This window comes from Mycteria americana, chromosome 8, assembly GCF_035582795.1.
Source record: "Mycteria americana isolate JAX WOST 10 ecotype Jacksonville Zoo and Gardens chromosome 8, USCA_MyAme_1.0, whole genome shotgun sequence".
Lineage (NCBI taxonomy): Eukaryota > Metazoa > Chordata > Aves > Ciconiiformes > Ciconiidae > Mycteria > Mycteria americana.
In genome coordinates, this window is record NC_134372.1 from 19,569,713 (window position 1) to 19,582,782 (window position 13,070).

Sequence of the window (13,070 nt, forward strand, 5' to 3'; positions counted from 1 at the left end):
TCTGTGGGGATACTGTTCTCAAATTGAAAGAAACGAGTCATGGGTTTAAGTGGCATTTTAGTAAAAGATTCAGTAGTTGAGGCTTTCTGAATATATTCCAGTCTGTAGCAGCTGCAGAATACACTCCTTGTGGAATGATGACTGAAGTTTCTGCAAGAGTGTGTGTGCATGCATGTGCATTTACTTTAAGAAGGTCATTAACAAGTGGTTTTTCAACTAAATGTGAAGATAAAACACACTTTGCTTATGTTTTACAAGGCATGTGACCTCAAAGATGTACATCTATAAAAAGTTTACATTAAATTTCAGTATGAACTTTATAATTTCCTATTGTGGTTGCTTTTGTTTTTGTTATAAAAAGCAACAAGTCTATTTATTTTTTTAACAAATATGCAAAATTTTAAGTATTTATAATCTTAATATATTTCTGGATGTGTTTTGTGTTTTCAACCTAAGTTCCAGTAAGTCCAAGGAACTCGTTACCCCAAGTAACTGCACTAACTCCTTTAAGTGACACACCTTAGGTGACTCCTTCCTTCCCATTTGTGAAAAACAATCAGGCACAGAAACTTCATCTTTTCATGGATAGATAACTTTCTTCCCTTCTACTGAGTTTGACAAAGACTTGCCTTTTCGGGTTTTTTTGTGTCCCACTCCCTTGAAATGTGATTCTCCCTTGGTTAATGATGATGGTAATACAACCGTGCTTAATAATAAATCAGTTTAACGGCAGATGTGATTTTGTATTTTACACTGTTTTCTTTCACTTGGTTTCCAAACTGTTTGTATAACCTTAGCATCATAAATTGTGAGATTTGAGATTCCTCAGAGATTTTTTCACTTTTATGGCTCTCTGTACAGATAAACTTGTACATCCCAGAGGTAGTAAAGTACCTCTGAATTATAAAAACTTCGTGCAGTGTCATTCCAGGCTTGTGATATTTTTGTTACATAGGGCTCCTATCTTTGACAGGTTTTCATTTTTGCTAATCTGTCATCAAATGATACTAGTGATCTAGTATTTCTTAATGTACATCATACTCTATTGAAATAAGACCTCTAGTCTAATATTTTTAGTTCATACTTTAGTTTAGCTTAATTAGTTTTTAGTAGGACTGTCCCATAAGTAAGTCGATGGTATTCTTCTGGAGCTATTTTATTTCAGAATCCTTCTCTTAAAAATGTAGTAGATTTTTTTTTTTTTTTCCTACAGTCCGGTGTGTTCTATCGTTATGGATGACACTAACTTAAATATTTGATTTTTCTGCACACTGTTACACTTTCCTGCATTTGAATAATGTGAAAATATTTTAATAATTTCATAGAGATCAGAGTAAAGAGATGCTGGGTCGTTCCACTTGACTGCCTGCGTAGCACAGGGCACCAGGCTTCACCTGAATACCTGTACATTGAGTATGAAAACTCGGGCTCACTAATGCTATGTGCTAGAGGCAAAGAGTAGAAGGGACAAAAAAGTGCATGGCTGCTAGAATAGCAATGAAATAATGAAGGAAATGTAATGTCATTTGCTTCCATCTTGAAAAGCTGGGCTCTAGTAATACAAAGAACAGTGTGAATTGCCTCCAGAGCAGAGAACAGGCCAGTGAAGGTCGTAAGGTCATACACCTATTTGATTTTTTTCTGCATACCGTTACTGTTTTTCCCAGTTAACAGCCATCCTTCACGTGGCCATAGAAACTGTTCTTCTCAATAGAAAAGATTTTCTAAAACCAGCAGTTTAAGATTCAAAAGTACAAAAATATGCCTCGGATGAGATTGCTCTTTAACAGTCATGGGCCAAACTCCAGTTACTGGAACTAGACCCTTCTGAAGTTGGATAGTCCCTGGGGATCTCTGCTGTATCTCCCACAAAGCAAAAGGTAGAGAAAGGAAGCACACATGCTGCAATCACTCTTTGGTGCTTTTGCTGCATTTCCCACCAGAGCTAATACTCCATTTGCCCCAGAGACACTCTTGGGAAGTTTTTTTTGCTCATTCTTTCAAGTACAGCCCTATAATCCAGATCATTTCTACTGTAATAAAAGCTTCTGTATTTCAAGGCTGTTTTAAGGGAGGGTGTGGGGAGTATGCAAGTCCATGTTAACATATAGTTCATAGAATATCTGGCAGTGCTACAAGGTTGTTTTTTATACAAAAGGAAAATAAGGTTATGAATGTTGTTTAGAGCCGTTAGTGTATAATGAACTGTTGTACCAATCGGTGCCCTTTGTGTTTTTCAGATGCTAGCATGTATGCACATTATCTCTTTAATGCATTTGACACTGCACAAAATGGCTCCGTGAAGTTTGAGGTAATTGTTTTGCATCCTCCTTTTGATGCCTCTTTCTCAGTTTTGTGTTTTTAAGCTTCTCCATCCGTTCTTCATTGTAAACTAGTAGGACTCGTTGGATTATGGGTTAGAGGTTTCAGTCTAAAATCAGCTGATATTTTAAAATCTGGTTCACTTTAGTTTATGCAGATGGAGTTGCATGTTTCCTTTCACTAAAGAAACATATAGATCACGTTATTCAGTACCATGGGGAGAAAGTGCAGAGATTTATGTAGCAGAGAGGAGAGGTTGAGGACAGTCCAGTCCAGGGATTTGCACAGATAATTGGATGTTAAAGAAAAGCCAGTACATCATGTGTCGTCTTCAGTCATCATGCGTTGCAGGGTTACATTTGTATGTTCCTGGAATATAGGGGTTTTTTAGCTTATTTGATATATTGAACAACCATCTCAGGTACTTCGTTCCTAGGGAAACCAAATCCACCCTTTAACTAAAAGGCTTGTTGCTGTGGCTACAAATAGTGATCCTTCAGGCTCACACTCATAGTGGGAGTGCAGCAAAGGGATGTGTTAAGTTATATGCCTGTGGAGGATGAACTTAATAATTTTGAAGACTGTTTACTGTGATCATAAAACTAGAAATCATAGGCAATCTTGCCTTTGCCATCAAATGGCTAAGAACTCCAGTAATTTCCAGGTAGGACTGAGAAATTAGTTCATTTATCAAATGTAAAATGGGCATGTTACCATAAGTATATGTGTGTGTATGCAGCGACAGCTGCAGTGGGAGTTTTGCATATGGCAGCTACTCAGAGACTTCCAGAAACCTAAACAGGCAAAGACACAGCAAAATGCTTAGGTAAGTATTTATTTAAAAAAAAAAAAAAAAAAAAGAAAACTGCTTAGCTTTCCTTCCTGGCAAACCTGTGTCTCTAGTGGTTGTCAAACATAAGCATTTTGCCCCCTTTTTTGTATTCTTCAGCAAATTCAAAATCCTCTGAGCCTTGGGAAAAAGGAGCAAAGGTTTCTAAGAAGTGATGCACTGCCCCACGCAGAGCTAATGGAGATAACATAGGAAGGACTAAGTACATTAAATGAGGTATCAGGAACTGTATAGCTCTGTTAGCTTGAAGCTCTACCTATACCAATAAATCCCTGTAGCGATGCTACTTACAGTGCCTTGAGCCCTTGTGCAGTATAAACAATAAATCAAAGTTATTGGAAGCAATAACTTTACTGTAAACGAAAAATACAATTAAAATGCTGTCTCCCAGACTGAGTAATTAGTGTTGGGAATCGCATCTGGTCAAGTCTGTCAGATTTTGCCAGAGAACAAAACCTGAGGCTCCCTGTGTTAGGGAGTTTGGGATCTTTCTGTCCTTCTCAAGGTGGGCACAGAGAAAATGCTGGATTTTCCTCTTCCTCCTCCTTCACTAGCACCCTAGGTCCGGGGGCAAGAAAGCATCAGCTTCCACTGCCGCAGTTCAGCTGTGTTTAACCAGGCAGCAGCAGTCTGAGTGACTCCTCCTTGCAGTAGACCATTTCTAGGAGGAACATTGCCACTGGCGCGTCTCGCAGTGCTCTTAAAAATCAGACATGTATTTTGCCATGCTTACATTCATGCAGTATTTAGAGTTTAGAGCATGACAAATTTGGATGGGTAGCAAGAAAGGTGTCCCAGCTTCTGGTCTTGAGCATACTGTGCTGTTCCTGGCAAGTCTGAGGAGCCAGAGAAGCCACTGTCCTATCGACTTTAGGATCTAAGTCTGCCTGACTTGGACTGGATCTGTGATTAAGCCCATGCCATTTTCACACCCCTCAGCCCAGGACTTAGGAGGGTTTAAGGCTGCAGCATTAGGTCTTCCAGCCTTGCTAAGCTGCCTAAACCATATCATAAGCTTGACCTTTACAGTGGCTGCAGTTGAGTACTTGAGGACTTTTCTGATTTTCGTGGTTATCTCATACACATGTATTAGTGTGACAGTACTCAGATCATCTTATCGGATGCTATGTTCATTGAGTTCAGTCAGAGAGGACACATTTTTGGAAAAGGGAGTCAGAAGAGATTGATAACCACATGCTCTATCCTAAAAAGATCTTGACTGGTTTTATATAAAGAAGGTGACTTAGAAAAGGATGTTATGAAAATTCACATTTCCCTCTCTGCCTTGAACCAGGATTTTGTGATGGCATTGTCCATTCTGTTGCGGGGAACTGTTCATGAAAAGCTAAGATGGACGTTTAATCTGTACGACATAAATAAGGATGGTTATATAAACAAGGAGGTAAGGCTGTTTCTGACAAATGCGGTTGTTCTGAAGAGAGCTGACTGGTTTCTGTTGCAGAGCACAATTAATTTTGCATGTAGCTAACTAAATGCAAATCAGACTGGACTTGAGCATTTATCTGTGTCTAAGTAAAGTGCACAGTGATCTTATATTAGATGATTTTGTAGGCATATTTTCCTGTATCATAGTGCCTTTAATGGATTGCTTTAGCCAGGAAGAAAATCCTAGTTACAGCTATGAGCAGCATAACCTTTGCGAAGGGGACGGTGACGGTGACAATAGCTACTCGGTAACTGAGGCGCAAGGGGTTTCTGGTTGCACTGGGAGGTATGGTGTGGGCTCACCCGAAGCACTACAAGCCCCCAGCACCACTCCCAAATCCTGCACTATCATCTGGTTTTATGTTCTTATCTGGTACTGCTTGTTCCCTTTGTGGGAAGCCTTGGTTTTGAGCATGGTAACCTGAATATTTTGTGAATACACCTTGGTCTATCTTTTCAAAACTATTGTGTGTACCTAGAGGGTTTGCGATTACTGCTACTGGTCATGGAGTTGTGTGGCAGTTTGTGCAAGGTGTGGAGAAGGGCTGGGTTCCCAGTGACTGCCATGAAGGTCCCTGGCCCCGGAGGAGACTCTGGGACAAGGTTGATGCCACGGTGCTCACGACCGAGCACATTGCTTGCAGCCCAGCACCATCCCCAGCAGCTCTGCCATGTCAGAGCTCACGTCCTGCAATGCTGCTTGGCTAGAGGAGGCAAGTGAGCACTTGCAGGCACCTCCAACATGGCTATGGCAAAGTCATGGCACAGTCAGAAAGAACCACTTGGTTTTTATAGATGAACTTATATATGATGATACATCTGTCTTCATGCACATGTATAGGCATTCTCTGTGTTGTTTTGTAATAGGAGAAGGAGGGTGAAGAAAAGGATAGTAAAAGAAATGTGCTATTATTTCTATTAATTTGCCTTTTGTGTTTGTGCTGGCATGCCACTACTGCAGGAAATGATGGATATCGTAAAGGCAATTTATGATATGATGGGAAAGTATACATATCCAGTGCTCAAGGAAGATGCTCCAAGGCAGCACGTAGAAGTATTCTTCCAGGTACTTGATTTTTGATGTGTGTTTCTTAATGCTCGAGCTATGCACTGATATACTTTACTGTAAGGTTAGCCCCAGGTTCAATCCTATGCCCCACTATCTGTTCCAAAATAAACTCTAGCAGCCATTCAGCCTAACACTACAGTGTCTGATGATTTCCTGACTCCAAGGTATCCCATTTGTTTCTTAGCCCAACCCTTTGCATTGGGATGTGCCACATCCAGCAAGTCTGAAGCCTCTGCATGTGTTGCAGCCCTTCTGTGCTTCTTCTCTCAACTGCCCGTAAAGAGAGACAGGAATATGGGTGCTGGTTGGTGAGGCAGTGAATAAATAAACAATGTAATAAGGGCAGAGGTTGCTGTGTTTGTCAAGGAATGAATAGTTGAAGATGACCTCAAAAGTGCTCCAAATACCAGAGTAAACAAGTCTTTAGCAGTCGGCAAATTTATCCAATGACACTGAGTCTGTAATCTAAGCTTGTAAAGTGCCCTAGGTTTATTCAGGCTGCATCAAATAAGATACTATACTATAACTGCAGTGTTACCTATGGAAACAAAAATATTTTTTTATTTTATTTTGCAGAAAATGGATAAAAACAAAGATGGTGTTGTAACTTTAGATGAGTTTATTGAATCGTGTCAGGAGGTAAGGACAAAATTATAACTGCAATGAAAGGTCTAGCCCATGCTACAGCATTTGCTTTCCCTTTGGGCAAACTCCATTTGAAACAAGATGCTGCTCAGGATCCCAGGTTTCCTTTGCTCTGTGAAAAAGCCAGCTTCAAGACTGAGTTTCTGGTGGTGCTCTGTGAAGCCTGTGACTGAATAGGGAAGTAGGGTCAGGCAAATCACAGGAGAGGGCCTTTTCATTTCCAGTGCTGGGTGGCCAGTGCTTTTCTTTTCCTGAGTGAACTGCAGTACCTGATTCTGTAGACAAGCAGATAACTCTAGAGAAAGCTCGTAATGCCCTTACCTTTCTGTTGTAATGTAGCCCCAGTCAGCAATTAAGTACCACACAGCCACTCGCAAGCCACTTGCTCACCCTCCCCCCCGGTGGGATGGGGGAGAGAATCAAAAGAGCAAGAGTAAGAAAACTCGTGGGTTGAGATAAGAACAGTTTAATAATTGGAACACACACAAACAAAAATTGTAATGAAAAGGAAAACAACAAGAGAGCAAGAGAGGAACAAAACCCAGGGAAAAAACCAAGTGATACAACTGCTCACCACCCGCCGACCGACACCCAGCCAATCCCTGAGCAGCGACCGCTACCCCCTGGCCAACTCCCCCCAGTTTATATACTGAGCATGACATCATATGGTATGGCATAGCCCTTTGGCCAGTTTGGATCAACTATCTTGGCTGTGCCCCCTCCTAGTTTCTCGTGTGCCTGGCAGAGCATGGGAAGCTGAAAAGTCCTTGATTAGTGTAAACATTACTTAGCAACAACTAAAACATCAGTGTGTTATCAATAGTGTTTTCATACTAAAATCCAAAACATAGCACTATACCAGCTACTAGGAAGAAAATTAACTCTATCCCAGCCAAAACCAGGACACCTTCCTTAGGGGTTTTCTTTGTTTGTTTGGTGGTGGTGGTTGGTTGGTTTGGTTTGGTTTAAGAGGCTGATATTGTCTCTGTGTGCTGCCCCTGGATGTCATTAGCGGGTACCACGTCGCTGGAACTGCCCAGAGTCAAAGGTCTCTCAAAATCTTGTAGTTCCAGAACTGACTTATAAAACCAGTTGATGTTTTCATGGTCAAACATTAAAAGTAAATGCTGTCATCATAGCAATGATCCCCCCCCCCCCCGCCCCCCCCCCCCCCGTTTTGGAAATAAGCTCCCTCTTGCAAATTCCATGGATTAGGTTGGCTGTAATAAATATTTGCTGGTATTTTTAGGGCTGGCACAATGACAAGCATCTGCATTAACATGCAATTGGCCAAGTGTCTGTTGTCTTAGACTGTAATTAACTGTGTGAATGTTTGCTCAGAGATATCTCTAATATTTAATCAGTACAATAATGGCCTCTGCCTTTTAGAAAGTTTACATTGGTGTAAATAATTACATACCAGCCCTCCTGTGTATTTTACTTTCCCTGGATGCTGTTCTGCAGTCAGACAGCTATTCTGTACCTGAGCAATGGGAAGACACTCACTGTGGAGGGCTAGGCTGGCTTCCCCCTGTTTCTGTGTTAAGTCTGGCTCTGGCAACATCCAGATTACTTTTCAGTCAGGGACTTCAGGTGGCAAAATCCTTGTTAGCAGATGCATAATACAAGACTAATTTTTTTCAGTTAGTTCATTCTTGGTCCCTACTGATTGTTTAGCTTATTTTTGGCCTCGTCTTTAATTTATCGTTTGTGTTGTGTATTATTCTTCACATTCATAATTTGCCTTCAGGCCATATGTGTGTGTATGATTAGTGGTCTCAGTATGGAAGCAGCTTTACTTTTAACTGTTAGAGTTTGTTTAGTGCTCTGCCCTAATTTGGATTTGGTTCCTTCTGTTGGCATACTTGCACTAGGAGCTGTGCAGTCTGTTGCACTGTCATGTGTGGTTTCCTGGCAGAGAGGAGCAAGCTCTGCAACATTAAGATGTTTTTTTTTTTTTCTTTATGAAAAACAAACCAAAGTGCACTATAGTGCTTACCTCTGCCATTTCTGAGGATATGGCTCATGGGCAGTGAACGCCTAGCATTGCTTTGGAGAGGGTGATTGGTTTCCCATGCAAGGTGATACCTTGTGCCAGTACCCACCAAACCGTGTTAGAAGTGAGATAGATGGATGCAGCCTCAAAATAAGATAGAGGAATGACATGCAATAGAACTCCTTAAGTTGCTCAATGTGAAAAATTATTTTCATGTTACAGGCAAACAGTTATTCTAACTTTTGGAATAATTGATACACGGGGGGGGAATCATCATTATGTTTTTGAATATTACTCTGGTTATTACCTTGAAGTACAATTTTGAGACTTCATGAGAAACAACCTGGGATTTCACTTGTGTGTCTCCAACTTTCTCATTTGGATCTAGGAACCTCGAAGAGGCTGAGATTGCATGTATTTGGGGTTTGAGCTGGTTGTATTTCTGGGATGAAGTGGTCCTTCAAGGCAGCTTGCTTATCAGTTCAAAAACTGTAATTCCATTTGGACTTTTGAAGCATATTAGCTAGGTGCATATTTGCATATTCAGGATCAATGAAATGCAGTTGGGCACTGAAGTCTGAGGGTTCAGTACAGTCACCAGCTCAATGCTGGTGTCTGGTTTTCTTCAGGAAAGCACAGCCCATGCTGAATGTCAAAGCTTATGAGAAGATCCTGTGCTTGCATGCCTCAAACCAGCTAAGGTGCCAAAGTAAGAGACAGCTCCTTTGCTGAATCAGGACCTGATCACTGAATCAATTCCAGCTCACTGAGGATAAAAAGCATTATGAAAGCAAGGCTGTTGCCTCCAGTAGCAGCTGCAGAGCCCCTCCTGTGCCATGCAAAGTTACGAGTCACGCTTGTCAGTGCTGGTTTTATGAAAATGTCTTCTCACTGCTTTCAGGACGACAATATTATGCGATCCTTACAGCTCTTTGAGAACGTGATGTAACCGTGTCTGGCGAGCGCTGGAGGAGACTTTCTGTGTAACAAAGACCTCCTTTCTGGGTGAAAGCTTTTTACAATTCAGCCATGTTCAGTGTGTGAGGATTTTGTACGACATCTCCAACCAAATGGCAACTGAATGCAACTGATCCCATCTCTTCTCCTCAAGAGACGCCGGTGGACCTTTGTTTCGTTTTGGAAGCATGTGAATATTTTAATAAAACCTGACAAGAAAGACCTGCCGCTCGAAGTTCAATGAGTAATACAGAGCATTGTTTGCTAGGCAGAAGTCCTGCTTTTAATCTAGCTAGCTTGAGTACATATGATAGCACATGTCAATAGCTTACTCAGCCATCTATTGCAAGTTAAAAGTTCAGTCCATACTACCATACAGCAAAATGTTTTATGAATGGCTTGCCATTAATCTGCTTTGACAAAAGTCAGATCAACCAGGGTGGTCTCTGAAAAATGAACGGTAAATGTAACTAGGACATTAAGCAGGCAGCCTGCGTAGCCAATATCCCCATTTCTGCAGAGATCCTGTTTTTCCTCTCACATGCACTGGTGCCACCACACTGAGTTTGGTGGAGTTTTTCCTGAATACATTAACTAGAGGATCTTCATACCAGAGTGAGCCAGAAAGGAGCAAAACATGTGTTGCATGTATAAATTTCAAACTACAGAACAAATCCTGTTCAATGATGGTAAGTTCTTGCAAGACCAGGCAGACATATAAGGGCTGGTACAGGAAGACGAATACCTGCTCTGGTCACAGCCACCTTGCACAGTCACAGCACATGGTGGACACCAAATGATTCTCCAGCGTGTGTCTCAGCAGCACTGTGAACATGTGCTATGGTCCCTTCGGTGTAGTTTGGCACATGCTTCTTAGATTCATCATTTGAATGTTTGTATTTTTCCATTGGAAGTTACAGTAAAGTGTTGCCCACTTTATAGATTTATTTAAGCTTTCCAGTTTTATTTAGTGCAGAAAAGAGCCCAGATGATGCAGCTGTGTTTCCACACAGAGATCCTGGCACCCACAAAGTGCCCTTTAAGTTTAATTGGGAGCTACTTCGTTAGCTGCCAGGCCCATATGTCCCTTTGGGTAGTTTAACATTTTCTGTAGCAAAATCTTTTTCCTACAAGGCAGTTGCATGACTTGTACAAGTCCCATTTCCTTACTAATGCTAAATAGAGCATTGGTTTGGGGTTTGGGTTTTTTAATTAGTAAAACAGAAAGAATCATGTAGTGAATTTACACCAAGGTTGGATTTTGCCCAGTAGATTGTTAGCTGAGGAACGTGTCAGAGCCTGCTTTGCAGAGGACTTTTAAGAAAGTTAACACACCAGAGTGCTGTTGCAGTCTCCAGGCAGCTGATGACTGAGAAACCAAGGGAAGGAGGGATGAGCCAACTTTTGCAGCTGCTCAGACCACACAGAAAGGAGGGTTCCTGCTGTAGTGCTACATCACTCCCATCCAGTAAGCATATATTTTTATTATATCAGATACTATATTATAAATATACTGTTAGCAGTGAAGATACATTTTAAAAATTATGTAAGTGGAAGCTTTTTATAATACAAAATATATAGAATGCCTCATTTCTGTAGCCCTATATTTTATAAAAATTTAATCTATTGAAGTATTCCTGATCATAGAAGTAGGTCTGATCAGTAATAGTGTAATGCTATGCTAATTCGCCAAGGTGGGACATTTTCCCCTTTTGCTGTGCTCCTCCAGACACTTCTATGTAGTCTTAACTTTATTCCTTTCAGTTGCTGACTTGTCATCGAAAGTGCTATTCAAGCAAGTGAAGTTACATGTATGCAAGAATTACACCCTATTCTATCCTGTTTATTGCCGTCCATACAAATACCATTAATTAATTCCTTCCTAGCAATGACACAGAGCATAGCAACTCCAATAACGTGCTGTGATTCGCAGAAGTGATGCGATGCTGTGAGAGTAGCCTTGTCCTCCAGTTGTCCGGTATTGTCTATTTAGTTTTTATTTAATAGGTACTTGATAAAGACATCAGTTGTAGCTGAAATAAGGCACAATGTTTTTACTGTTTCTTCTTGATTCTTCTTGCAATCACTTTAGTAAATGACAGAATTTAATATAATTAATAACCTGCTTTTTTCCCCACACCAAAAGAGCATCTGTCTGTTATAAGTCTAAGCAGTTAACTTCAGCTGAGTGGTCAAGGTAATGGAAAACAAGCATTTGCATTGGGCTAGTACAGTGCTTCTCTCTTCTAAAGTGTTGCTCCAAATGTGCTCACGAGATGGCACATACAGCCTGAAAAGTTTTGAATGTGGCCTTTTCAAAAGAAAACGTTATTAGTTGCATGATACCATGGTCCCTAAAGCTATGTTAATTTCTGGAGTTACTGTGGTGAATTTGGCCTCAGCTATGTTTTCTGTGTCTCCACTAGCAGAAGTGCTATACTGGTGGTGTGGGGGTGCCTGTGTCATAGGGCCTATAACTGCTTTCTGTTGAGCGTGGCCCCAGTTTGGCAACATACTTCAAACATTTGGATGTTACTCTCAGTACATGCTTAAGTGCATTGCTGAAATCAGGCTAGCATTAGTGACCCTGCAGTTTTGGCATCTCCTTATCTGCTCCACAGTGTCAGTTTTCAGCTCCCAGTAACAATGGGGGTGCGTTAGGCAGAGAGGGAGATGCTGAAAGCCGCACTGGTCCTGATTCTGCCCTTGAGGCGTAACTAGCTTTGACCCACCTGCGCATACCTGATGTTCAGCCGTGGGTTGCCTCCTCTCTGCTCCACTTCACGTCCATTGTAGCTGAGATAGGAGGATTGGCAAAGTGACACACAACAGTTGTATTTTCACATAGCTGTAATTGTAAATTCTGTCTGTGGCAGAGTCACTGCCTTTGTGAAACCATTTATTATCCTGTTTTTGTCTCATCCCGCTGGTATCAGCCAGAGGCTGGTATGCATCCATGCACAGAAGGCCTCTGGCTTTTCCGTGAGCAGCGTATGTGTACATGGCATGTGTGCTCCAGCCAACAGATGACAGAAATCCAGTGACTGTGAGAGACTTGTACTCTGCATGGAAATGTCTTTGGGTTTGTTTTTTATGTTTTCTGTGAATGTTACTTTGTAAACTTGCAAAGCCTCCCATCGCTCATAAATGGGGCTTGCAATATTTATGGCAAATACTTACTATTACAGCTTTCTAAATAAAACATAGTATGCTATTCTAATCTCATACCATCATAAATTCTACTGCCAGTATGTGGAAGGTAGTTACTATGCTGGCTTCTAAGTTACAGTTAGACTATCTGTCAGTGCTATCAGCTGTGCAAATTTTCTCAAAGTTATGAATGTTTAAATAACGTCTGAATCATTAGTCTGACTGTTTCATTAGTTACAAACATTAGTCTGCATCTTCATGCCAGCATTTTCTAAAAAAAGCCTTTCTAACATGTATTTTAGGCAACAATCTGTTGAAAAATAGGAATGTGATTAATGAAAAAAAAAAAAAGTAATGTGCCTGTTAGTCAATGTTTGTTTTCCTGTTACTTTGAATGCATTGCAATATTGTGAGTGATCACGAGTCAAGCTATAAACCTGAGGTACAGATATCCTAAGGTTCAAGCATTGTGGGCAGAACGAACATCTTTGTGTCTATGTGTGACTTCTGATAAGATGGTAGCAGCAGTGTAACAACCTTTTTTTTCTTCTTCGTGGAAGTGCCATGAAAGACCTAAGAAAATGTGCAAATAATATAAATTGTGATAATTGAAGCCATGTTAATGGAGCAGCAAT

General features: G+C 40.9%; 1 protein-coding gene across 9 annotated transcripts in view; it reads left to right on the forward strand.

Annotated features, from left to right (window-relative positions):
- The window catches only part of KCNIP1 (potassium voltage-gated channel interacting protein 1), a 294,312-nt gene extending 282,306 nt beyond the window's left edge, over positions 1-12,006 (forward strand). For all 9 annotated transcript variants that reach the window (XM_075510018.1, XM_075510012.1, XM_075510013.1 and 6 more), the window contains 5 exons: positions 2,241-2,311; positions 4,467-4,574; positions 5,580-5,684; positions 6,264-6,326; positions 9,230-12,006. In XM_075510018.1, the coding sequence (XP_075366133.1) occupies positions 2,241-2,311; positions 4,467-4,574; positions 5,580-5,684; positions 6,264-6,326; positions 9,230-9,277 (395 nt within the window). In that variant the 3' untranslated portion in view covers positions 9,278-12,006. The remainder of the gene's footprint in view (positions 1-2,240; positions 2,312-4,466; positions 4,575-5,579; positions 5,685-6,263; positions 6,327-9,229) is intronic.
- The last annotated feature ends 1,064 nt before the right edge of the window (positions 12,007-13,070 follow it).